Here is a 26,051-nt window from a genome sequence, read left to right as displayed (position 1 = left end):
TCAAGTAGATACCAAATAGATGTATGAGTCTAGAGTTTGGGGAAAACATCTGGTCTAGAGAAATAATTTAAGAGTAGTCCATTTATAAATAGTATTTAAAGCCAAGAGATAAAATGAGATCACCAAGGGGATGAACATAAAGAGGGAAGAGGTCCAAGAACACAACTCTGAGGCATTTTAACATTTAGAATTCAGGGTGATGAATAGAAACCAGCAATATAATTTAGAAAGAAGCAACCAGTAGTGAGATAGAAGAACTAAAATCTGTTATTTTGGAAGCCAGTGAATTAACTGTTTTCAGAGAGGAGACAGGAATCAACTTGGACGAATGCTGAGGACTAAGAAGTCACCAATGCATGTGGCAACATCAAGATTATTACTGACTTTGGTAAGAGCAGCTTCACTATATTGGGTTTAAGAAAGATAGGAAGAAGAGAGAATGAATATACACAAACTGTAGAAGAGTTTTTGCTATATAGGACAGTTAAGAAAAGTGGTAATTGGAATGTGAGGTCAAAAAAGATCTTCAAATGAGAATCATTCCAGCATGTTTATAGGTCAGTGGGAATGATCAAAAGAGAAAAGCTGATGCAGGCCAAGAGAGTGTCCTATAGAGCTGTAGGAGGCATTAATGATCAGTATCATTACAGACCAGGATTTCTCAACCTTGGCATTGACATTTTGAGCCCGATAATTTTTTTGTTGTGGAGGGCTGTCTTAAACATTGTGAGATGTTTAGGAGCATCCCTGGCCTCTACCCTCTAGGTGCCAGTAGCACTTTCTCAGTTGTGGTGACCACAGTGTTTTCACACATTGCCAGATAGACCAAGGCTGTGAGGAGGGGCAAAATTGCCTCTGAGTGAGAATTGCTGTTAATAAGCTGATGACAGGACTTTGAAAGCTGGAGTTGTTTTAGGGAAGAAGACAAGTGAAGAGTCTGGGAGTAGCAGGGAAGGCAGCTATTTCATTCTTGGGTCCACCCAGTTGAAGTTCAATTAGAGTAAGAAAGTACAGTGGAAGTTTAGAGTAGATGTTCAGAATAGGAGATTTTGCTGTTGACCCAGTATGAGTTCTAGAGGGTAATGACAGAAAGGTTTTAGGAATTGGTTAAGAATGAGAGTGGAACCTGAAGCTGGTGGTATAGGGAGCTGTAGAGAGATTGGCATGATGTAGTAGTTTTCATAATCTCAAATTAGATTTGGTTGGTGGGGTCCTGGCTTTAAGGTGGGTGCAAAGAGGTGTTACAGATCAGGACAGGGCACTGAGATACTTCAATCTTTTTAATTCCTTTTCTGATGAAAGTATTTGATGCTTTGAGCATAAGAGATAATATGTATGTACAACTAATTGCACCATGAAGGAATATGCCCTTATTCCCCGTTGTTGGAAGAGAAAATTAGGAAACATAACTTACTACAGAGATTTCCCCAAAGCAGACAAGGCTAATCCTGGTCCTTGAGTTTTTCACTGTTCCAGAGTGAAATGAAAATACCAAGTGCTAAGAAAAAAAGTTTTTTTTAAATGGACCTTTTTGCTAATTTGTGTGTGCTTACCTGTTTTATTATCCTTGTATTTTTTTAAGGTATATAATTTGCTAATTTTCTATTTCCCATTTTTGGAAGTTAAAATAATCCTTTTTAGAAAAACAAGGTGGGGGCACCTGGGTGTGGCTCAGTGGGTTAAGTGTCCAACTCTTGGTTTCAGCTCAGGTCATGATCTCAAGGTCTTGAGATCAAGCCCTGAGTCAAGTTTATGTTCAGCACAGAGTTTGCTACTCTCCTTCTCCCTCTACCCCACTCCACAGGCTCTCTCTGAAATAAATAAATCAATCTTTTAAATAAATCAAGAAATATATACATACATACATTAAAACTAGATAGTAAAAATAGCCTTAAAAGTTGGCAACCGTGTGTTTCTAGAAATTCAGTTCAACAAGTATTTTTTAAGTGCCTAACCCTGTATCAGACACTGCTAATTACTGGGATACCATTGGTGAACCAAGTAGATGTTATCTCTGATGCATGAAGGTTAGACTAGTGGGTTCCTGTGGACATTTTAGTTATTGTTGCTTTTAGTTTTTGTTCTATATTATATATATATAATATATATTATATAATATATATTATATATATATTTGTTTTTGTTCTATATTATATGTATATAATATATATAATATATTGACCATGACCATTATATATATATATATATGCACCTCTAGTCAACTCTCTTAGGTTAGGGTATCAGATTCCATATTACCCTAGGCACTCTTTTCACAGCATTACTATCAAAACATTTAGGTCTTATGAAAATAGTCTCTTTAAAGAGATTGGTTAAGATTTAACTACACAGTTTATATTGACTTATTCCTATTTATTAATGTAATTTTTCAATTTAAAAAAATTTCTTAAATTTTAAAAAATATTTTAATTCCAGTATAGTTAATTAACATACAGTGTTACAGTTTCAGATGTGCAATATAGTAATTCAGCAATTCTGTATATTAGTCTGCTTATCAAGATATGTATACTTTTAATCCCTTTTATCTATTTAACCCATCCTCCCACCCATCTTGGCTCTAGTAATCATCTCTTTGTTCTCCAAAGTTAAGAGTTTCTTAAAAAAAAAAAAGAGTTTCTTTTGGTTTATCTATTTTTTTTTCTTTGTTCATTTGTTTTGTTTCTTGAATTCCACATATAGATGAAATCATATGGTATTTATCTTTCTCTGACTTATTTCGCTTAGTTCTATACTCTCTAGATCTCCATGTTGTTGCAAATGGCAAGATTTCACTCTTTTTTATGCCTAAATAATGTTTCATTATTCAGGCATATATATTCCAATACACACACACACCCCACATCTTTATCCATTCATCTTTTTTTTTAAGATTTTATTTATTTATTTGACAGAGATCACAAGTAGGCAGAGCAGCAAGCAGAGAGAGGGGGAGGCAGGCTCCCTGCTAAGCAGAGAGCCCAATGCAGGGCACAATCCTGGGGCCCTGAGATCATGACCTGAGCTGGAGGTAGCTGCTTAACCCCCTGAGCCACCCAGGCACCCCCCCCCAATCATCTTTTTTATTTTTTTTCATCTTTTATTTTTTTTTAAGATTTATTTATTTACTTAAAAGAGATAGTGTGTTTATGTATAGACAGGGGAAGGGGCAAAGGGAGAGGGAATCTCAGGTAGCCTCCACGCTCAGAGGGGAGCCCACTGTGGGGCTCAATTCCATGACCCTAAGATCACGATCTGAACTGAAATCGAAGAGTCAGATGCTTAACTGAACCAATAAGGTACCCTTATCCGTTCCTCTATAGATATGGACAGTTGGGCTGCTTTCATAATTTTTCTGCTGTTAATGCAGTAATCACAGGGGTACATATATTCGTTCAAATTAGTGTTTCATGTTCTTTGGGTAAATACCCTGTAGCACTGTTACTGGATCACATGGAAGTTCCTGTTAATTTTAATGCAGTTTCTAGATGTGAAACAGCTATAACTGGGATATCATAAATTGTTATCATGTCTTTTTGTTTGTTTGTTTGTTTGTTTGTTTGTTTTGGTTAAAACTGCTGCTTGTGAAGTTTCTTTGGAGTTTTTAAAACTTTTAATAATTATACCCTTTACCTCCACAAGATGGAGTAAAAGTTCTGGATAGGAACTGTTAACCTGAAATTGGAGCTTGCTTTTTATATTAAATATCTTTACCTAAAAATCTTGAACACTGATAGTATTTATATATCAGATTGTGAAAACAACTGGAAATTCATACAACTTCCCTGCATGCCAAAAAGATTCTTGTCATTTAACATGGGAAATAAACTCTTCTGGTGAAAAACTTCACAGTGCACCTTTGCTTTTACTGGGATATAAGAAGCAAAAGTAATAATTAGAAAGTCATAACTCCTTCTTGTTGTATCTTGGTTGTTGGGGGGTAGATTTGATTTTTCTGTGGTGAGTAGTTATCATTAGGCAAACTCATCGGCATTATTTCTTGTTGGTATCTTGTTCTTTACTTGGGCTTTGGTTTTTCATATCTTAGTTAAATTTTTACTTAAATCCAAGTTGTTCATGGGAATTTCCTACTAAAGGTGTGTAGACTCTGTGAAGTCCAGGAAAACACCCTTGATATCATTCATTTATTAAAAAATGATATTGTTTCAATGTGTTTCCATATTCATTACTGTATGTATTATTTGCTATTTACTGATCTATTTTAAGTTGATAGTATTTTTTTCCCTTACATTTATGTCTGTGATGGAGCATTATACAGATTTTCTTTTTCAATTAAATATTCTAAGTTAGATTTTTCTGTCCTATTTTGGTCTTCTGCACATATATTTCTTTTCCTTCTTGTCACCTTCTGACCAAAACTCAGGGTTCCTGAATCAGTGTTGTCTCAGAGAAATAAAATATGAACTACAGATCTAATTTTGGATTAATGGCCACATTAAAAAGATAAAAAGGAACAGATGAAATTTATTTTAATAATATATTTTATATAATCCCATAAGTCTAAATTACTAGCATTTTAACACATAATCAGTTTAAAACTATTTTATATTCTCTTATTAGATATAAAGTCTTGAGATTTTGATATATATTTTATACTTACATCTCAATTCAGGCTAGCCACATTCCAGATTCTCAGTAGCCATCTTGACTGGTATCAACTGTATTGGACAGCATATTTCTAAATCACTACAACTCAAGTTCTTTACTAGTTTAGAGACTAAATAAATTACTTGTAAGTTGAGATTATTACATGAACACTGGTAGAAAATATTTGCATACTGTCAGCAATATATCTCTAGAGGCTTCTAGCCCATGAGTTATAAGGAATTCTGCCTTAATAGAAATGAACAAGCTTATCAAAGTTCCTGACCTTGCTCATTCTATATAGAATACCTTGGCATCTTGGGCACCTGGGTGGCTCAGTGGGTTAAGCCGCTGCCTTCGGCTCAGGTCATGATCTCAGGGTCCTGGGATCGAGTCCCGCATCGGGCTCTCTGCTCAGCAGGAAGCCTGCTTCCTCCTCTCTCTCTCTCTGCCTGCGTCTCTGCCTACTTGTGATCTCTCTCTGTCAAATAAATAAATAAAATCTTTAAAAAAAAAAAAAAAAAGAATACCTTGGCATCTGAATTAGGATAAATTAGGTAGTACTGTTCAATATAAAAGAACCCTCAAACCTCAGTGGATTAAAATAACAAATACTTATTTTTGTTCACAGTATTTCTTGTTTCTTGTCCAATGTGGGTGAGCAAGGAGGACCTCTAACATATCATAGTCACTCCCAAATTAAGGTTAATGAGGCCCATTTCAGCACATACTTTCACAATCACTATGGCAAGGGGCAAACAATTGTGGGTTCTATATAAATCCTGTTTTATTGTTATAAATAAAACTTTAAGACTCTTATTAGGGAATATTTCATATAGAAACACAAAGTTGCAAAATACTGTAATGAACCCCCCCCATGTGCATCATTTAGTTTCCCAGACAGTATGCATCTTATCCTGGGCATTATATGAGCTATGTATAAATATTCCAGTGTTTGTCTAAAAAAAAAACAAAACATTTTATTATCATACCTAACAAAATTAACAATTATTCTTTGGTAATATCTGCTTCTATCTCTGTATTCAGCATTTTCTAATTGTTTCAAAGACACATCTTTATAGTTGGTTTGTTCAAATAGGGATCCAGACAGTATCCTTACGTTGCATTGGTTGGTACATATTTAAGTTTCTCAGTTTACAACAATTCCTCTCCTTCCACTCCTTTTTTATTGCCATTTTTTTGGTTGAAGGAATTGGGTTGGTTTTCTAAAGACTTTCCTACATTTCTGTGTTTTGTTGATTGTATTCTTGAGGTACACAATTTGTTGTGATTCTCTATCCCTAGTATTTTCTATCCCTAGTATTTTCTATAAACTATAGATCTAGAGACTTGATTAGATTTGGCTCAATTGTTTGCCTCATGTGAATATAAATCTTTGCTCTGCATAAGTGAGTATCACCCATATCATCCAAATGTTAGCTCTGTTGGGGTTTACTGGTCTGCTTTAATTTGTAAAAGGAAACAAAGGCTGATGAAGATGTAGCCGTATTTTTCATCTCAGTGGGATTTATTTATATCTCATGATTTCGGACACCATTGTCCTGTCTTCTAAGTCAAGAAAGTATGACTATAAGTAGGAAAGGTTAGACTCTATCATGTTAAAACTAATTCTGTTGTCTTTTATTTGTGTATAAATGTCCACTTTCTTTAACGTGATTAAGTTCAGCACAGAATGTTCTAATTTCCCAATTTCCAAGACTAGAATTTTCCTTATTTGCCTGGCAGTTGTGCAAACAGTGGAAGTTTCTTGCCGCTATTATGTTGTTTCTCAAAATTCTTGCCGTTTTTTATTTCTTTATCATTTTGTGTTTTAAGTATTCCATCAGTACTTCAGTAATAGTATGTGCTCTTCTTTTTCTTTCTTTTTTTTTTTAAGATTTTATTTATTTGTTTGAGAGAGTGCACAAGCATGGGGAGCAGCAAACAGGGAGAGGGTGAAACAGACTTGCCACTGAGCAGGGAGCCCAATGCGGGGCTCAGTCGCAGAACCCTGGGATCATGACCTGAGCTGAAGGCAGATGCTTAACTGACTGAGCCACCCAGGCACCTTGTGTGCTCTTATTTTTCAACCAGTAGTTCTGTTAACAAGTTACTTTATTTTGAATGAGCTGTCTCATCACTATGGAAAGTACTTTGCTAGAAATTCTAATTAATAAGGGATAACTATTTAACTGTTGGTATCTATTGTTAATTTTTTTTTTTAATATTCATTTATTTGACAAGTAGGCAGAAAGGCAGTCAGAGAGAGAGAGGAGGAAGCAGGCTCCCTGCTGTAGAGAGCCCAATGCATGGCTCCATCCCAGGACCCTGGGATCATGACCTGAGCCGAAGGCAGAGGCTTTAACCCACTGAGCCACCCAGGTGCCGCTCTATTGTTAATTTTTAAAGCAAGAGTTCTCAGATTTAGCTGTTACTATCTGTTTATTGTGTTTTCTTCCTATTTGATTAGTTATATAAACAATTTTTACCAGTATGAGGATGCAAAGAGCAATTGAATTTACTGATGTATTTATTCTATGAGGATGTGAAGAGTCTATAGGAAAGATACAGTATTAGCAGGCCAAAATACAGCGTTGTATACTCTTGGTCAATAGACTTACTAATCAGCTATGGCAATTGGACATCTGTATATTTTGCACTCTTGTTTTTTGTGTCATAGGAAAAATTAACAAGCAAATAAATAACTGTATTAAGGACTTGAGAGAGTTGCAGGGTATGGTCTAATGTATTAGAGTCAGTATTGTTTCCCTAGTTTTATCAAGAGATCAAATTATATTCAGTACATTTAATCTGCTAAGACCTAGAAGTTTAATTATTAATTAAGAATATATCTTAGAACAGAGATGATAGTAATATTGCCATGCTAGATAATTTCTCCATATAATTTATTTTTTGTTCACCATTCATTCACTTCTTGATAGCCATATTTTGTCTTTATTAATTTTTTAAAGATTTATTAATTTAGAGAGAGTGTGTACAAGTGGGGAGAATGGGGCAGAGGGAGAGAATCTTTGAGTGGACTCCCCACTGAGCTTAGAGCCTGATGCTGTGATCGATTCCAAGACCATGAGATCATGACCTGAGCCCAAACCACAAGTCAGACCCTTAACTGACTGAGCCATCCAGGCGTCCCGATAGCCATATTTTATCGTTAGCTCACTATTCTTCAGAGTAGAGTTGAACCATAAAATACTGCTATTACATGAAGGAACTCCCAGGTCTAAGGCAGGAAGGAAAGGGAAAAGATAAAATACTTTTATTTTGGTTTTTGTGTGTGCATTTTTCTGAGAAAGAGCAAAAATCAAGTCTCATATCAGTCAAATTAGTTCTAGGCAGAAAAATGTATAATTATGTAGTGGTATCTAGCTCCTAGAATTTATGTAAAAGGAAGTGCTGTTATTATTGTAGCTTCTGTTGTAGTTATTTTTAAATAATACATCAATCAAGGGGCGCCTGGGTGGCTCAGTGGGTTAAGCCACTGCCTTCCGCTCAGGTCATGATCTCAGGGTCCTGGGATCGAGTCCCGCATTGGGCTCTCTGCTCAGTAGGGAGCTTGCTTCCCTCTCTCTGCCTGCCTCTCTGTCTACTTGTGATCGCTCTCTGTCAAATAAATAAATAAAATCTTTAAAAAAAAATACATCAATCAACAGATCAGAACATTAAGGCTCTAAGAGTTTAAAAATTATATATATATATATATATATTTTTTTTTTTAAGTTGTTTGTTTTTTTTTTTTTTAAGATTTTATTTATTTGTCAGAGAGAGAGCGCAAGCGAAAGTGAGCACAGGCAGACAGAGTGGAAGGCAGAGTCAGAGGGAGAAGCAGGCTCCCTGCGGAGCCCGATGTGGGACTCGATCCCAGGACGCTGGGATCATGACCTGAGCCGAAGGCAGCTGCTTAACCAACTGAGCCACCCAGGCGTCCCTAAAAATTATATTTAAGGGGCAGCTGGATGGCTTAGTCAGTTAAGTGTCTGACTCTTGATACCAGCTCAGATCATGATTTCAGGTTGTAAGATCGAGCCCTACAATGGGCTCCACACTGGACATGGAGCCTGGTTAAGATTCCCCCTCTGCCCCTCCTTCCCTTCTTCACCATCTCTCCCTATTTCTTTTTTTTATCTCTCTTCCCCCTCTCAAAAAAAATTAAATATTTATTTAAGATTATGTTTGCTACTGGAAACAAGGGAACATCAGAAGACCTGGGTAAATAAGTAGATATGTCTGAATGTTGGACTACTATATAACCATGATAAAGATGAGGTAGATGTACACATACAGGTAGAGAAAGAACTCCAAAATACATCCTTATGTGAGAAAAGGTACAAAAAATGTATAATGTAATGCAAGTCTTTAAAATTAAAAGGATATGTGTATGCTGGCATATGCAAAAATATTTTTCTAGAAGGATACACAAGAACCTTAACATGATTTTTATGTATTTTTTCAAGTTTTAATCATTAGCATCTACTACTTTAACTAAAATACATAAATATTAAAGGTACCTTTGTGTAATGAAACATTGGAAGGAGGTCTTTAAATTTCAAATGTGTATTTTATCCTTAGAATTATTAGAAAAGGCAGTAACAATCTGTGTTATTTTCCTTGTTGTAGGAAATGTTATGGTTCTTGAACGGTTACTTAAGAAAGGTTTACTTTTTCCTAGGATTTCCACTTAAACAGAGTTAATTTGGAAGAATCTTCAGGAGTAGAAAATTCTCCAGCTGGTGCTAGACCAAAGAGAAAAAACAAGAAGTCTTATGATTTAACTCCAGTTGATAAATTTTGGCAGAAACATAAGGGAAGGTAAGATAAACATCAGTAAGTTAAAGATTCACCCCTTTACAGGGAAATGAAGATGTCATCTGACTTAATGAATTTGATGAAAAAAATAAAAAAGATGATGGTGGTTCCTCTACACAATGAATAGAAGCTATAATTACATAGTCTATAGGGATGTATCTATTTCTTCTCAGTTCCTAGGTTGTTTCTTGTTGGTTGTTTTTCAGTAAGCTTATACCATACGATTTTGTAGGTTTTACAGATAGTCTTTCTAAATTTTGTTGCTGTCCCCACTGACCTTCTGCAAGATGATTTCTGCCTTTCTTTAAAATAGGTTTTAGTGATAAATGTCAAAGTGTAATCTTCCCTCTTTGTTCCATGTTTGCCTTCATACAAACACAGTTTTAAATCTCTATGGAAAGAGAATACCTAAACCTGAAAAACATTTATTTAAAGCACATTAGAAATAATAATTAGTTGTGTGATTTCTTATAGGGAGATATACAGATCCCATGTATTGCTATATGCCCTTAAAGTTTAGGGTATTTTATGAACTCAATAATTGACCACTAGATAACTAGTGGTCATCATGGCTAGAGAAATCATTCTAAACCCTCCCCCCCCAATAAAAAGCATTCCTCTGAGAGAAAAATGCTGCTTACCAACAATTATGGAACTAAAATGTTATTTATTATTATTATTATTTTGAGTATTTAAGGTATTACTATACCTATATGTGACCAAGTCCTTGATATGGCTGTTCTTTTTGACCTCATTTATGTTAATAGAGAAGTAAGATGGAGACTTGATTCAACCATTTGGGTTTTTTTTTTCTTTTTATTTATAACTTTTTTTTTTAACATTGCAAATTCACATTGCTTATAACAAGGAATTTTATTTTCTCTGCAGAGAAAAGCCACTGTTTCCCTCTTTCTGACTGGCAATTTGGGTACTGTTATAATTTATTTTAAATAATTTTCTTCTCTTTGGAATTCCATAGTCTGTGATTTGGGGTATAATGGCAAAGTACTAGAAATTACAGGGCTAAAAGACATCCCTAACAGCTAACATTTATGGAAGGTTTACTGTACACCAAACACAAAGTGCTAAGGCACAGGATATTTTAAAAATTAATTTTAAGATTTATATTTTCTGGTAGAAAAGACCTTAAGAAAAAAATTTCATTCAAATATGGAAGATTTGAATATTTCCTTTATATATTTAGGAACAATCTTAGAAGTCAGTTGAATAGTAAGAATTTTAATTTTTTGTTTGTAAATAAGAATAGCCCTGAATAACTTTCAATCTGAATGTCATACTACAATATTCTAGAAATACAGTAATGTGGGTGCAAAGACACTGGCAGTTAGTGTGGAGTAAAACAAGTAATTTAAATCTCTCTGAGCTTCAGTTTCTCTATCAGTAAAATGTAGGTATGATTATTCTACCTGTTGACCTATTTCAGAAGGTTGTTATGAAGATGAAGTGAGATAAAGAAGTAACTTGCCCAGAGTCATTCAGTTATCAGAGATAAAAGCAAGAATCCCAAAAGGCGTGGTCCTAATTATTAATACGCATACCTCAGCAAGACTGTGGTTAGATTATATGAAAGAATAGAGAGACAGTCTTAGCACTTTGTGTTTGGTGTACAGTAAACCTTCCATAAATGTTAGCTGTTAGGGATGTCTTTTAGCCCTGAGATCTGAAGATACTGGAGATTTTAGGATCTTCTAGTTCAACCAGCACATTTTAATATGCTCAGTGCTATGTTCTGCCAGCATACAGTCTTTTGAAGCTGAGTTTAGAGCCTGTGATTGTTGTGCAAAACTGGACCATGGTCTTCAAAATCCTCTAAGGGTCTTCTGTCATTTCTCTCAGTCTCTACTGGATGAGATGTGCTGATCATTAATGAAGCATTAAAAGGTTTTTGTTTCATTGCTACACAGACAGGACCTTTTCTTTCTTAAAGGAAGAAAAGCTTCTGGCCACTTCTAAAGCTGTAAATGAAAAATACTTATGAACCATTTATGGTCAACATACATTTATTTAGAATTATTTAAGATTAGTGCCAAATGAAATTTTTTCTACCAAAGCTTCTCAATGATTGCAGATCACTTGTGTCTGAAGTCTATAGAAATTACTGCTAAAACACACTTACCTGGACGAAGACGTCAGGCATTAGACCAAAAAAAGAAACTGTGACCTATGTTCTATTTTTACTAGCAGTGTTCTAAGATATTAAGCTTATAGAATTAAACGATTTTTTTCACAATTACTTGCATGAATTTTTTTTTTTTTGGCATGCCATCTTTGTAATTGTATGAACCCTGTGACACTCTGTGTTAATTTGGGTGATAATATTTAATTGATATTTCATATACCATGCCTTCTCTTCTTTGTTTTTCAGTCACTTAAATATTTTTTTTTTCTAATAGTGTATAGGTGAAAAAAATGTGATATAGTTAATGAAAATAATAGAAATAAATTTAAATTTGCTTAGGTGTGTAAGAATTGTGGTAGGCATTTTAAAGAAATAATATTAATAATCTAAATAGATATCCACGGAGATATGTGGTTATATTTATGCTGTGTCATATGTTAAATATATTCAAATAGGTACATTTAAAATCAAAATAAATCCTCATTGAATATACTTCAGGAATCACATAAAAATCAACATTTTAATGTCATTCTCATAGTTCCTCTTGCTCAATACTGTTTCAGTCCATTCCCAGAAGTTGCAGAATCAGTTCAGCAAGAACTAGAATCTTACAGAGCACAGGAAGATGAGGTTAAACGACTTAAAAGCATCATGGTAAGATTTCTTTTGCTTTCTTAGAATTACAGAAAAGCAGGACATCTGGAGAGAGAAAGAGATTAACTTTTTTTCCTCATGAAAATTTGAAACCATTCATTGTTTTTAATAAGAAAAGTATTCTTAACTTACAGAAAAGATCTTTGTCAAAAAGAAACCCTGAATAATGAGAAGAGCAAAATGTTTTAAAAGAATAGTCTGGGGCACCTGGGTGGCTCAGTTGGTTAAGTGGCTGCCTTCAGCCCAGGTCATGATCCTAGAGTCCGGGGATCAAGTCCCACTTTGGGCTTCCTGCTCAGCAGGGATTCTGCTTCTCCCACTGACCTCTCTCCCTCTCAAATAAAATCTTTAAAAAATAAATAAGTAAATAAAAATAAAAGAACAGTCTGAATTTATGATCTGAAAAAATATATAATGTGGCTTTATTTTAGGGGTATATCTTCCAGTGCTGCTCACTCTATTACACTTGGACCTGACCTCAGAGTTCAGCTCTGCCATATATTACTACATGACCTGTGGCAAGTGTCTGGCTCTATTTCTTTACCTAAAAATACCCACTGGTCCTTAATCATTCAACTAATTAGACTGGTGTGACCAGAACTTTTCTGGAATTGTCAAAAATGGATATGCTTGTTCCTTAGAGGCGAAGAATTGTTACTCTGGGTGAACTTAAACCTTACTGTTTATCACTGATCTTAGGAATATATTAGTTTATATGCTTCTGAGATCTTTTTTTCCTCCTCAGGGACTAGAAGGGGAAGACGAAGGAGCCATAAGTATGCTTTCTGACAATACTGCTAAGCTTACATCAGCTGTTAGGTAAGTAAGCAATATTTGCTCTTTAAGTCTACATAAAGACTTATTTGGCTCTTTAAGTCTACAGAAAGATATATTTTGAATGTTAAAATTCTGGCTAATATTTTTAATAATAAGAAATAGTAGGTAATAGCATAGATCCTTAAAAACCTAAACTGTTTTTAACATGTTCAAACTGATTTAAATTTCATATAGCAGATCATTTGCCTCTTTCTCTAGTTAGAATTATAAAATGGGGATATTTTTACCAAGAATATATTAGTGGTGATAAAATAAGTTATTGTTAATTTTATCATTGTTGCTATTATTTTATTAACTAAAGGTTAAATACAATTTCTGATATGAAATGACATCAAGAGAGGAAATGTGTTTTATACTTATAGGTAAAATCATATTTTCATTAATCTGATTATATTCTAAACCTCCAGATTTTGGAATCAGAAAGTGAAATGGTGAAATAGTGATATTTAATAGACAGATTACTTTAAACCAAGAAACATTTTACGTATATTAAAGTAGTGAATACTATATATGGTAAAGCTTAGAGATTAAATTTGGTCAACAGTTTAACTTGTCATCTTGTCACTTTTTTACTGTTCTAAGTTTCCTCAGAGGAAACACCCAGGTGTGTGTTTTATTAAGGTCTGTGTCATTTTCTTAGAAAATTTAATGGTTAATTTTCAATTTTTTGATACTTGTAGTTCTTTGCCAGAACTCCTTGAAAAAAAAAGACTTATTGATCTCCATACAAATGTTGCCACTGCTGTTTTAGAACATATAAAGGTAAATTTAACTCCCCCCCCCAACAGTATTTATGTATTCTGTTTATGTAGGATTTTATACTTTTTAAAAATGATTTCATATTCATTATCCCATTGAGGCCTCACTATAACATTATGAGATATCATTACCAAAGGCAACATCATTACCTTCATTTTTTGCAAATGAAGAAGCTTAAGAATCCAGAGAGAATAGTGATTTGGCAAGGTCACATATTCAGTAAATATAAGTTAGAAGCTGTGATATTTCTATTACGTTGTCTCGATATTTCCTCAATACTCTCTCTCTGCTTATTACTCTTAACAGTAGACTGTGTCTAACCATCAATAATACAGATTTAGACATCCTTTTTACTATAGTACTATCTAAAATGTCCATTAACTTTTAGTTTTAGATGTCTTTCACCATTAAAGCTGCTGTCGCTTGTTCTGTGATTTTGAAAAAAGATTATATTTTTTATATGTTGTTATCATAGCTCTTTTATCTCCTTACTTTGTTCATGATTATCCCCTATCAGCCTGACTTAATCAGTCCCTCAGTATTCTACTGTCACTTATTCTCTGGGTGTGGAGCTGAATTTCAATGATAGATTGACCATATGTTAGGACATGATTATTATGAACCCCTGCTTTCCATGTGATACATTACATTTGAAAAAGCAATGTAAAAAAGCTAAATATGCTTGTTGCCTATCAAGGATATTGATAACACCTTAAATTCTGGAAAGGGGACTTAAACATTTTCCTTTTTTAAATGATCTAAAAATTTATAGAGAATAGGGTGGAGCTACCACAGATAGATAATGGACATTGTGCAACATGGAAGTTAAACATGCATAATTTCTTTTGTTCCACATCTCAATATTGATATTTGCTATTTTCACGTACCTACAGGAATAGAAATAGAATAATTGTGCTGTCTACAGATGACTCTATTGATGATATTTTCCCTTCCATATGTACCATCTTTGTAAAATGGGAAAAGGTTACTGAGATCTGTAAATACCTGAGATCATTATGCAGCAGAGAGCTATACTGAGAATTTCCTTCAGTAGGAAAGAAAAGCTTTGCTTACAAGGTGAAGAATGAATCTAATATAAAAAGTTCTAAAAAATTTATTGTTTCAAAACAAAATATAAGTCTAGTTTACATCTGTTAAATTGTAATTAAATTCTAGGGGTCTTATGCTCCATTAAACAAACATTTTTAGAGTATTTACTGTGTGCTGGGCAGGGTGCTAGAAGCTACATGCAAATAAATAGACGAGAAGTAAAAACAAATTCTAGAAAGTTCTGACAGTTGTTAATCCTATATAGGCTGTAAGATTTAAATTGTTCTTTGGATTTTCTTTGACTTTAGGGGTTTTTTTCTATTTTTTCAAAGTAAAGTTTATTGATCCTTAACATTTTATTTTCTGACCTCAGGTCTTATAGCTGTAAAACCAGGAAAATGCCAAGCTCAGCTCCTACTATCAAACCTGATTTGTGTAACTCAGTGTAATTCATTATTGTACCTATGGAAAGCACCTCAGTTTCATCTTATTCAGAAAACTTTATAAATATTATACTGCTACAAATTTATATGAATATACTCCAGGTCAGAGACTAGAGCTTATGGTTTGAGAAAATTCTAGCTAAATTAATTGACTTATTAAGTCATGTTTTTGAATAACTGTGTTGTGCTAGGCCCTAGAAGTTCTTTGATAAATAAGACAAGGTCTCTATTCTCTTTGGAGCTAATATTGTAATAACAAAACAAAGTACCCAAATTAGAAAACAAGATAACTTCAGTCATTTAGGTGATATAAAAATAAGGTGATAGGAGATGTTACAGAACAGCTGGAGGGCTACTCTAAGTGGTTAGGAGTAAGTCATTAGGGATACCACCTTTGATGTGATGTCTGAGCTAGAGACCTGAATCACATGGAGCCACTTAGTAAAAATCTCAGGGCCAACTGTACCAGTCAAAGAGACAAAAAAGTGCGAAAGCCTTAAAACAGGGAATGAGTTTGGTGTGTTTAAGGATATAAAAGAAGACTAATAGTGCTTATGGTGAGGAGGGAAAAAGTGATAGACTCTGGTAGCAAGAGAAATAGCAATTTAAGTGGGATGGGAAGTCATTGGAGATTAATGACAGATCTATGTTACAAATGGAGAACTGAAGAGTATGAGTGATGGGGGAGTTTTGGAAAGAAGCGTGGAATTGAAAGATAGCTTTTACTGCTGTCTAAATGAAAAATAGTGTTTTATAGGGAAGAATTTACTATAAATTCTTAATGGTGTTTGTTTGTAATTTTACACTGATGATTTTATGTGAGTTTTTAAAAATCACTTTGTGCTAATAGAGGTCGTCTGTCTGACATTAACATGCTGCCACGCATGATCTACATAATTCTGCTTTAAGACCTGGTATTTTGGCTCTCTTTTTAAGACAAGTTCAAACTAATTTGTCATTCAGTGTGTTAAGTGGTTTTATATAAAAGCCACACATTTTGGGATCATTGTTTTATTGTAACTCAAGGAAGACATCCTTTTTAATAGGGTCTGATTTAAAGAAACTGTGCTATAAAGGACATTCACTTGCAGAGGGAATATGATGCCCTCTGTAGGATACACTGTTCCTTCTGGGTCATTTTAAGAAACCCAGTCAACAACAAAACATCTTTAAATATCATTGGTAAAGGAGCATATTTATCTTAAATATTTACATAGCAATTACAGTTGTATTTAATAAACTGCCTACTCCAAGAAATATTCTGATATGTTTTCTGTGAAGAGTCCTTGTAATGTTAACCCTGTCTTTTAGGTTATTCTTCTTCCTTGTCAAAATTAGCATATAAATTCTGCTATTCTCATTATTTATCCTTACTCCTGGTTATAAAATATCTTCCTAAAGTCTTCCATAATTATTAAATTTCCAACCTTGTAATACTTTTTAAGTGGCATGTTTATTTATACTATTTATACTATTTATACTATTTATACTATTTATACTATTCTATACCATGTACCTCTGGCTATAATGTTAATATTAAGTAAGTTTTTTTCTCCATAATCTCTTCTCTTTTCACCAGAGTTTATTGACTGTTTGAGCTTAGCTTCTTTGTAAACGTTTATTCATCTAAGTGGTAAATATTTTTTTATTACCATTAGGAAGAATATTATGATTTTTTATGCAGAGATCTTAGAACATTTCCCTTGGTATTCATCTTCATTGTAGTTTTGCATATTTCTCCTTTTGGGATGTTTAGATCATAACTGCTTTTTACATTTCCTTAGATCATTTTCTGAAACAATACTAAGAGGAAATAGCCATGAGTTATCTGGCAATCATTGTTTTAGTGGAAAGCTAAAAACAGCAGATCTATTTGCCACAACTTTAGCAAATATTATTATCTATGTTTATTAATATTCTAATGATTTTAGTGGCTTGAGTGGTTGACTTTAGCTTAATAGATTAAAGAATAAATTGTTGAGTTCTCATTTGTTTTGAGTAATCCATACCTCTTAAATCACTTTGTAGCAATTCTTTCATTTCTAATACAAATATGCTTCACTAGTTGCTGGTTTTGGGAGAATGACTCCTGAGATTATTTAAATAATTTATGGACAAATTTTAATTTATTTCAGTTGTTGTTATCCCACCTGCATAGTCAAAGTGAATTAAGTACTCTTCAGCATTACCTAAGAAAAGGAAAAGACACCAATGTGTAAGTCATAATAGATGAGAGATAAGAGCGGCATGGTGTACTTTTTCCCCTAATGCTCCCATCTGAAAGGAAGATCTTAACATCCGAACACTCTGTCCTAATATAATGAGCAAAAAACAAACTATTAAAAAACTATTAAAGGGGCACCTGGGTGGCTCAGTGGCTTAAGCCGCTGCCTTCGGCTCAGGTCATGATCTCGGGGTCCTGGGATCGAGTCCCACATCGGGCTCTCTGCTCGGCAGGGAGCCTGCTTCCTCCTCTCTCTCTCTGCCTGCCTCTCTGCCTACTTGTGATCTCTCTCTGTCAAATAAATTAAAAAAAAAAAAAAATCTTTAAAAAAAAAAACTATTAAAAAGCTGTTATGGATTGAGGCTTCATTGATGCTCATTTTTTTCATTTTTGTTTTGCTGCTGCTTCTGGAGAAAGTTAAGAGGTACTGGGTTAGATCTAAAGACATCATCTGATCAAGAAGATGTACTACTACCTTAGGTCTACACTCTGAACAAGGCTTAGCCGTTGGTAACAATGCTAGCTTTTAACCTTAGCATCTCCTTCAGGGGGCTTATTTTACTTTGGCTCACTTCTTTATCTCTTCTAGGGGAAGATAAGCTTTAAAAATAAAATTGACACTCTCTCCATTTATTTCCACTAGTCAACACACCAAATTAACTGGTGCCCTTTATTCCTGATATAAAACATGGCAGCTGCCGGCCATATTATGAGATGCAGACAGCTGGCAGCTAGGATGCCTCACAGGTTGAATTTTGTTTATCTAAGAGTTATTTATATTTGATTCCAAACTATTTATGCTAATTGTATGAGGAGGAAAAGAGGATTTTTTTCTTTAAAACTAAGGTATATACCTTAGACTTACTGAAGATGGTGATTTTACTGTTTAACTTTGTATAGGGTAAAAAAAAAAAAAAAAGAATTTAACTATAAAACTTGGAAAATCTTGAAAAAAACTAAAATTTCTTTGTAAATGTCTGTAAGGTTTTTGGTTCTACTTCAGAGAATTTGAACCTAGAAATCATAGGTGATCCATTATAGGTGTGCTTTATGTAAGAAAGGAAAAAAAAGTTTAGTGAAACCTCTGTACTCAAAAGGTATCAGACCTACATCAAGATTGACAGACGATTGTGTGTTTTAGGTCTTAGGTTAAAAGGCAGTATTTAGAAAATACACACACACACACACACACACACACACACCTCCCCCCCCCCCCCAAACAGGTTTGTCGGGGGAGGGTTTGGTCATTCTTTACATTAACTAACATTGATTAATTGATCACCACTCCCCTATCACACAGTAGGGAAGAAATGTACTGTACTAGAAATCAGAACATTTCTCTGGCTGTATTTTTTTTTTCTTATTCATTTGAAACAGAGAAAGAACATGAACAGGAGGGAGAGGGAGAAGCAGACTCCCCACTGAGCCAGGAGCTCAATTGAGGGGCTTGATCCTGGCACCCAGAGATCATGACCTGAGCTGAAGGCAGACGCTTAGCCCCTCTCTGGTTGTATTTTAAATGATCTCAGTATATATATATACATATGACCTTGGTGTCTTTTCAAGGCAGGGGGACAATATATTCTATAATAGAAAGTCCCCAGTGGACAAGCTATCATCGTCTTTTACCTAGTCTTACCCAGATAAGATTAGTCACTGTCAGAACTTGAAGTTTTCTTCAATTAGGACCAAAGGTAGCTCTTGAATGAGTTGGAATATCCTTTTAACTTCTCACTCACTGTGAGTTTCGGGAGACCGTTTCCACCTTTCCAAGAAAAGTGTGAAATTACCTTTTTCTAGCTCTTTGCTCTTACTTCTCTGCCATCTGCTTTTGTTAAGATAAAGCATTGTCATTGAGACCCAATTATAAAGGTTAAATTCAAAGAAATAAAGACTTCTTAGAACATTCAATAATAAGAAAATAAACAACCTAATTTAAAAATGGACAAAAGGTTTAAACAGACTTACCTAAAAAAGATATATAGGTGACAAGTAAGTTCAATCTCAGTAATCATTAGAAAAATGGAAGCCAGACCCACAATGAGACGTCACTACACATCTATTAAAAATGTCTAAAATTTAAAAATCAATAATGCCAACCTTTGGCAAAGATACAGAGGAACTAGAACTTTGATACACTGCTGGTAGAAATACAAAATGTTATATCCACTTTAGAAAATAGTTTCTCAGTTTCTTAAAATGTTAAACCTATCATTGGTCCAGCCATTCTGTTCCTCGGTGTTTACCCAAGACAAATGAAAGCCTGTATGTATTGTACACAGCATAAATATTCATAGCAACTTCATTGTAATAACCAAAAGCTGGAAACAACTCAATGTCCACCAACAGCTGAATTGGATAAATAAATTGTGGTATATCTGTAAAATGGAATACTATTCAGCAATAAAAAGGAAGGGTACTGTTGACACATACAATAATATGTTTGGATTTCAAATACACTGAAAGAAGCCACATTAGAGAAGAGTACAGAATCTATTATTGTATTTACATAAAATTCATAAAAATGCAAGTTAATCTACAGTGACAAAATGCTTATCAGTGCTTGCCTAGTAACTTGGAGAAGAGTGTTGGAGGGCCGAAAGGGAGGCATTACAACAAGGAAACTTTTCTGGGTAGTATGGTAGAATGGTAGAATGGTAGATTCACTATCTGGATATATATGTTATAAATAAAGATGCTGTGAATGCCCATGAAAGGTTTATGGGTGGGTATGTTTTTAGCTCCTTTAATACCAAGGAGTTGGTGGCTGGATCATCTGGTAAGAGTATGTTTAGATTTGTAACAAAACTGCCCACTGCCAAGCTGCCTTCCAAAGTGGCTGTGCTATTTTGCATCCCCACCAGCAGTGAATGAGAGTTCTTGTTGCTTCACATCCTTATCAGCATTTGGTGTTGTCAGTGTTAGATTTCAGTGATTCTAATATTGTTTTAATTTGCAGTTCCCTAATGACATATGATGTGGATCATCTTTTCATATGCTTACCTGCCCTCTGGATCTTCTTTGGTCAGGTGTCTGTTCCCCTCTTAGGCCTATTGTTTAAGCTGGTTGTTTATTTTCATAATGTTGAGTTTTAAGCGTTCTCTATATTTTGGGGGGAAATGTCCTCTAATGGATGTATCTTTTGCAGATATTTTCTCCAGGCCTGTGGCTTGTCTTCTCAATCTCTTGACGGTATCTTGGTATCTTTCACAGAACAGAAGCTTTTAATTTTAATTAAGTCCAGCTTACTGATTTTTTTCTTTAGTGGATCATGCCTTTGGTGTTGTATCTAAAAGGTCTTTGCTATACGTAAAGTCATCTAAATTTTCTCTTATGTTATCTTCTAGGAGTTTTATAGTTTTGAATTTCCCTTAAGGTCTATGATCCATTTTTAGTTAATTTTTGTGAAAGGTAGGGTCTGTGCTAGATTAATTTTTTTTCTTTGCATGTAGATATCCAGTTGTTCCAGCACTGTTTGATGAAAAGACTGTCCTTTTTCCATTGAATTGCTTTTGCTTTTCTGTGAAAGATAGGCTGACTATATTTGTGTGGGTCTATTTCTGCGTATCTCTTTTCTGTTATCTGTCCTCCTTTTTGGCTAGTAACACATAAGTATTGTGGCTATATTTTAGGTGATAAAGTCCTCTATCTTTTTTCTTCTCCTTCAGTATTGTTTTGGTTATTCTGGGTCTCCCATGCCTCCATACAAACCTTAGAATCAGTTTGTTGATATCTACAAGATAACTTGCTGGGGGTTTGATTGAGATTGTATTGAATCTATAGATAAGTTGGGAAGAACATGGAATCTCTCTCCATTTATTTCATTGTTCTTTGATTTATTTAATCAGAGTTTTATAGCTTTCCTCATAAAAATCTTATACATATTTTGTTAGATTTATAACTATTTCATTTACTTATTTTTTGAGTACTAAAGAAAAATAGTATTTTTGATTTAATTTCACATTTAAGTTGGTCATTGCTAATATTATCAGAAAGAAGTTGGCTTTTATATAGTACCCTTGTATCCTGCAGCTTTGCTATAATCACTCACTAGTTCCTGGAGTTTTTGTTGTCGTTTCTTTCAGATTTTCTATATAAAAAAGCATGTCGTCTGTGAACAAAGACAGTTTTATTCCTTCCTTCCCCGTCTTTTTTCTTTTTATTTCCTTTTCTTTTCTAATTGCATTAGCTAGTACCTCCATTATGATGTTGAAAGAGTGCAAGAGGGGACATCCTTGCCTTTTTCCTACTGTAGCCATTGACTTTGTATATTAACCTTGTATTCTGCACCTGTGCTATAGTCTCTTACTAGTTCCAGAAATTTTTTTGAAATTTTCTACACATTGTGTCTTCTCAAATGAAGAGTTTTATTTTTTCATTCCCAATCTGTATACCTCTGATTTCCTTCTCTTGCTTGTTGCATTAACTGGGGCTTGCCATACAGTGTTAAATGGGAGTGCGAGGGGTGACATCCTTGCCTTGTTCCTGATCTTAGCTGGAAAGCATCTAGTTTCTCATTATTTGCATTCTATTTTCTGAAATAGATTATAGAGAATTGTTATAATTTCTGCTTTAAATGCTTGACAGAATTCACTAGTGAGCACACCTAGACCTAGACCTTAGGCTTTCTGTTGTGGAACGTTATTTGTTATTGATCAATTTCTTTAATAGATGTAGATGTATTCACGTTATCTGTTTCTCTTCTAGTGAGTTTTCATGGGTTGTGTCTTTTAAAGAAGTGAGTTATTTCACCTAGACTCTCAGGTTTATGGGCACAGAATTGTTCAAATACTCCATCATCCTTTTGATGTCATAGGATCAATAGTAATGGCCTCTCTTTAATTTCTGATATTTTCCATTTGTGTTTTCTCTCATTTTTTCTTAGTTAACCTGGCTAGATATCTATCAATTTTATTGATCTTTTCAAAGAGTCAGCTTTTGGTTCCGAAAGTGATTTTTCTCTGTTAATTTCTTGTTTTTAATTTCACTGATTTCTGCTCTAATTTTTATTATTTCCTTTCTGGCACTTACTTTAAATAAAATTTACTCTTCCTTTCCTGGGTATATCTTTTAAAAGTTCAACACATTGTTGCTATAAACTAAAACTAAAAGCTTCTGAGAGTCATAGTAAACTAAGACTTCTTATGTTTATAAGTGCCATATAAATCTCTATTTTTTCCAGAAATATTATAAGTAAAGCAGTTTTGGGTATTTCATTATAATAAGGTTGCTAATATTTGTATTTTTAATACTTTTTATCTATAAAGACAATTTCATTTACATGTTGAAATTTTTATGACATAGGTCACTTTAGTCATTTTATTTTTAGGAGTTAATATATAGTATAACTTATAGATTAAAGTTGTTTCTGTTTCCTAGAGCAGATTTGAGGCAGATTTCACAAATAGCTTATGGAACAAAAATAATGAAATAAAAATAGAATAGGTGACATATAGTTATGATGATAATTCTCAAATTTGGCTTTGTATTTTCAGGCAACCCAGATTCAAAAAAAGACAGATGTGATTAAGACAACCACAACAACAAACCCTTCCTGTCAGAAAGGAGAAGTTTTTTATTCTTTTTTAAAATTTTTTATTTATTTATTTTAAGTGAGCTCTACTCCCACTATGGTGTTCAAATTCATGACCCCGAGATCAAAAGTCACATGCTACACTGACTAAGCCAGCCAGGGACCCTTAAATTTTCTATGTATTTATTTACTTTAAGTATATTTCTTAATCTAAGCAAACTGTTGCTTAGCATCGGATTACAAAATACATTGCTCATCTTGGGCATTATCTAGAATAAATTGAGTGATGTAATGATACAGTATATTAATATCAGTTACACTTCTGTGTAATTAATTTTAATATAATTTTAACTCTTATACATATAAAATTTATATTTTAATATAAAATTACTTCTATGTAATAACCTTAATGAAAGTCATGAGTTTAATATTAAATATAATTCGGGGCGCCTGGGTGGCTTAGTTGGTTGGGTGTTCGACTTTGATTTCCACTCAGGTCATGATGGGAGTCTGCTTGAGGTTCTCTGTCTTCTCCCTCTGCCCTCCTTCACCCTCGCTTGCACCTGCTTACACATTGTCTCCCCCTCTGAAATAAATAAAATCTTTTTTTGTTTTAAGATTTTATTTATTTATTTGACAGACACAGATCACAAGTAGGCAGAGAGGCAAACAGAGAGAGAGGAGGAAGCAGGCTCCCCACTGAGCAGAGCCTGATGCGGGGCTCGATCCCAGGACCCGGGGACCATGACCTGAGCTGAAGGCAGAGGCTTTAACCCACTGAGCCACCCAGGCGCCCCTAAATAAAATCTTTTAAAAAATTAAAAACTATATATAATTCAGTGAGGGAGTTTATGAGTTTCCAAGTAGTTAGGTCTAAGTTTATAACATTTTAGTATCTAGAGTGGAAACATTGCATATTCTTTAAATAGTATGTTCCTACTTTTTTTCATTTGGGCTTTTGGTAGGGATTTGATAGCAGAGAAGTTGAAGTTGCATATTTTGATTTCGGCCTGAAATGCTAGAAATTCAGTGTTCTTGGTTGAGAGAAAAATGTATCTATCTGGAAATGAGATAAGTGGTTAGATTGTTGGCCTGTTGTAAAAATTGAAGATCCTAACCAGGTTCCTTACTTTGAAAGTGCAAAGTCCATCACTGCATAGATGAATTTTATTTATGATTTCTAAGTCATTCTGTCAAATGAACAAGTACTCCAGAGTAAATATATTCATCCACCCATGTCATAGAACACCTTCAAAGATAATTTCATGTATTATCTGGGTTTTGTACCACATAATTTTTTATGATGGCAAACCAGTTCAAACCCACCAGTGTGAAATGCAACAAAATGTACACCTAAATAATGGAAAATATATTAACTGCTATTTTGTTATATCCTAGAAAGCAGTTGAGATTTGGAGAACTCGTTACCTTGCAGGAGACAGGGCATAGAATAATAAATAAGTAGTCACAAGGAGTTCATATTCTAGTGACAGAGCAACGGCAGACTTATGATAGAGCTTACAAATGCTACTCACCCAGGGGATTGGATATTCAAATACAGCACTAAAGGATGGTAGGGATTAAACATGTGAAGAAAGAAAGAAAAGGAAAAGCTAGGTTTTAAATGATCTTCAACTTAGGTATAGGTTATATTCTAAAAATACAGTTCTAAGTTCATCTTATCTTAGGCTCTGCTTTACTGTAGATAAGATGTGATTCATAGATCCCCTGTTCTTTCAAACCCTGTTTAATTCATTATGTGGAATATTCCTAGTATTGTCTTTCAACTGGAAAGGGTTTATAATCCCCTCTCTCTCCTGTGAGAAGTAGAAGAAGAATATTGAGATTCCTAATAGTAAAAGGAGGTATAACTCTCATCCTTCCTTTTTTCTGTTTTTAAGTTGGGTGTGAAGCCCAACTCATGACTCTGAGAACAAGACCTGAGCTGAGGTCAAGAGTCAGACACTTAGGGGCGCCTGGGTGGCTCAGTTGGTTAAGCAGCTGCCTTCGGCTCAGGTCATGATCCCAGCGTCCTGGGATCGAGTCCCACATCGGGCTCCTTGCTCAGCAGGGAGCCTGCTTCTCCCTCTGCCTCTGCCTACCATTCTGTCTGCCTGTGCTCACTCTCTCCCCCTCTCTCTCTCTGATAAATAAATAAAATCTTTAAAAAAAAAAAAAAAAAAGAGTCAGACACTTAACCTACGACCAGGTGCCCCAACTCTAATCCTTCTTACCTTTACTTTCACTGCTAACTTGTGCTAGGGGATAGAATTGGGGTTTAGAAAAGAGGGAAAGCCAAGAAATACTACTCTAGACTTTGTCATCAACCAGTCATAGACTAAGGTGAGGAATGAGAATTGTACCTAGCAGTGAGCAGAGAGCACCCGAATGGTAGTGTTTGTAGCTAGAATGGAAAGAATGGGTAAGAGAAAGAAAAATCTCTTAAAGTTACAGAAAGGAAGAAGGAATTGGTTTCAAACCCTGTACAGGTCATCTGACAGATGTCTCTTGGTAATGGTTTTTCAAAAGACAAATTAGGAATACTACTTGTACATCCCAGATAACTCTTAAGAATTCTCCATTTTTGTGAGTGAATGGGGCAAGCTGGTTTTTAAAAGTGCCCAGTTCTGTTCTATTTAAAAATAGGCTGTTACCGGTCAAAAAAAGTTGTGCTTGTGTGTTTTATGTTAATTTAATATAAATGTTGAGGTAGTATACTGAAGAGTAAAAAACATCAGGCTGATTTTCCACTGGCAATTCTGAAATTGGGAGAAAAACACTAGAATTTTTAAAAAATCAGATTCTTTACTTAGCCCTTTAAAAGAGATTTTTGAGAAATTCATGGCTTTCAGAGTTCATATTCACTAGATGTAGTTTGTATTCCATGCATAGTCCTTTGGTTTTCTATAATACTCCCTTCCTACTATTTATTCTTGATATTTATTGAAGTTACCAAAAATCTGTTTATTATCTTGACCTTGTTAATTT

General features: G+C 34.4%; 1 protein-coding gene across 3 annotated transcripts in view; it reads left to right on the top strand.

Annotated features, from left to right (window-relative positions):
- Positions 1–26,051, top strand: part of SCFD1 (sec1 family domain containing 1) — a 107,612-nt gene that overhangs the window by 31,464 nt on the left and 50,097 nt on the right. For all 3 annotated transcript variants that reach the window (XM_082737946.1, XM_082737945.1, XM_082737947.1), the window contains exons 11-14: positions 9,287–9,426; positions 12,127–12,217; positions 12,963–13,036; positions 13,735–13,816. In XM_082737946.1, coding sequence (XP_082594072.1) covers positions 9,287–9,426; positions 12,127–12,217; positions 12,963–13,036; positions 13,735–13,816 — 387 coding nt within the window. The remainder of the gene's footprint in view (positions 1–9,286; positions 9,427–12,126; positions 12,218–12,962; positions 13,037–13,734; positions 13,817–26,051) is intronic.

The sequence above is a fragment of the Mustela nivalis genome, assembly GCF_964662115.1.
Source record: "Mustela nivalis genome assembly, chromosome: 6".
Lineage (NCBI taxonomy): Eukaryota > Metazoa > Chordata > Mammalia > Carnivora > Mustelidae > Mustela > Mustela nivalis.
This window is presented reverse-complemented; position numbering and strand designations above follow the sequence as displayed.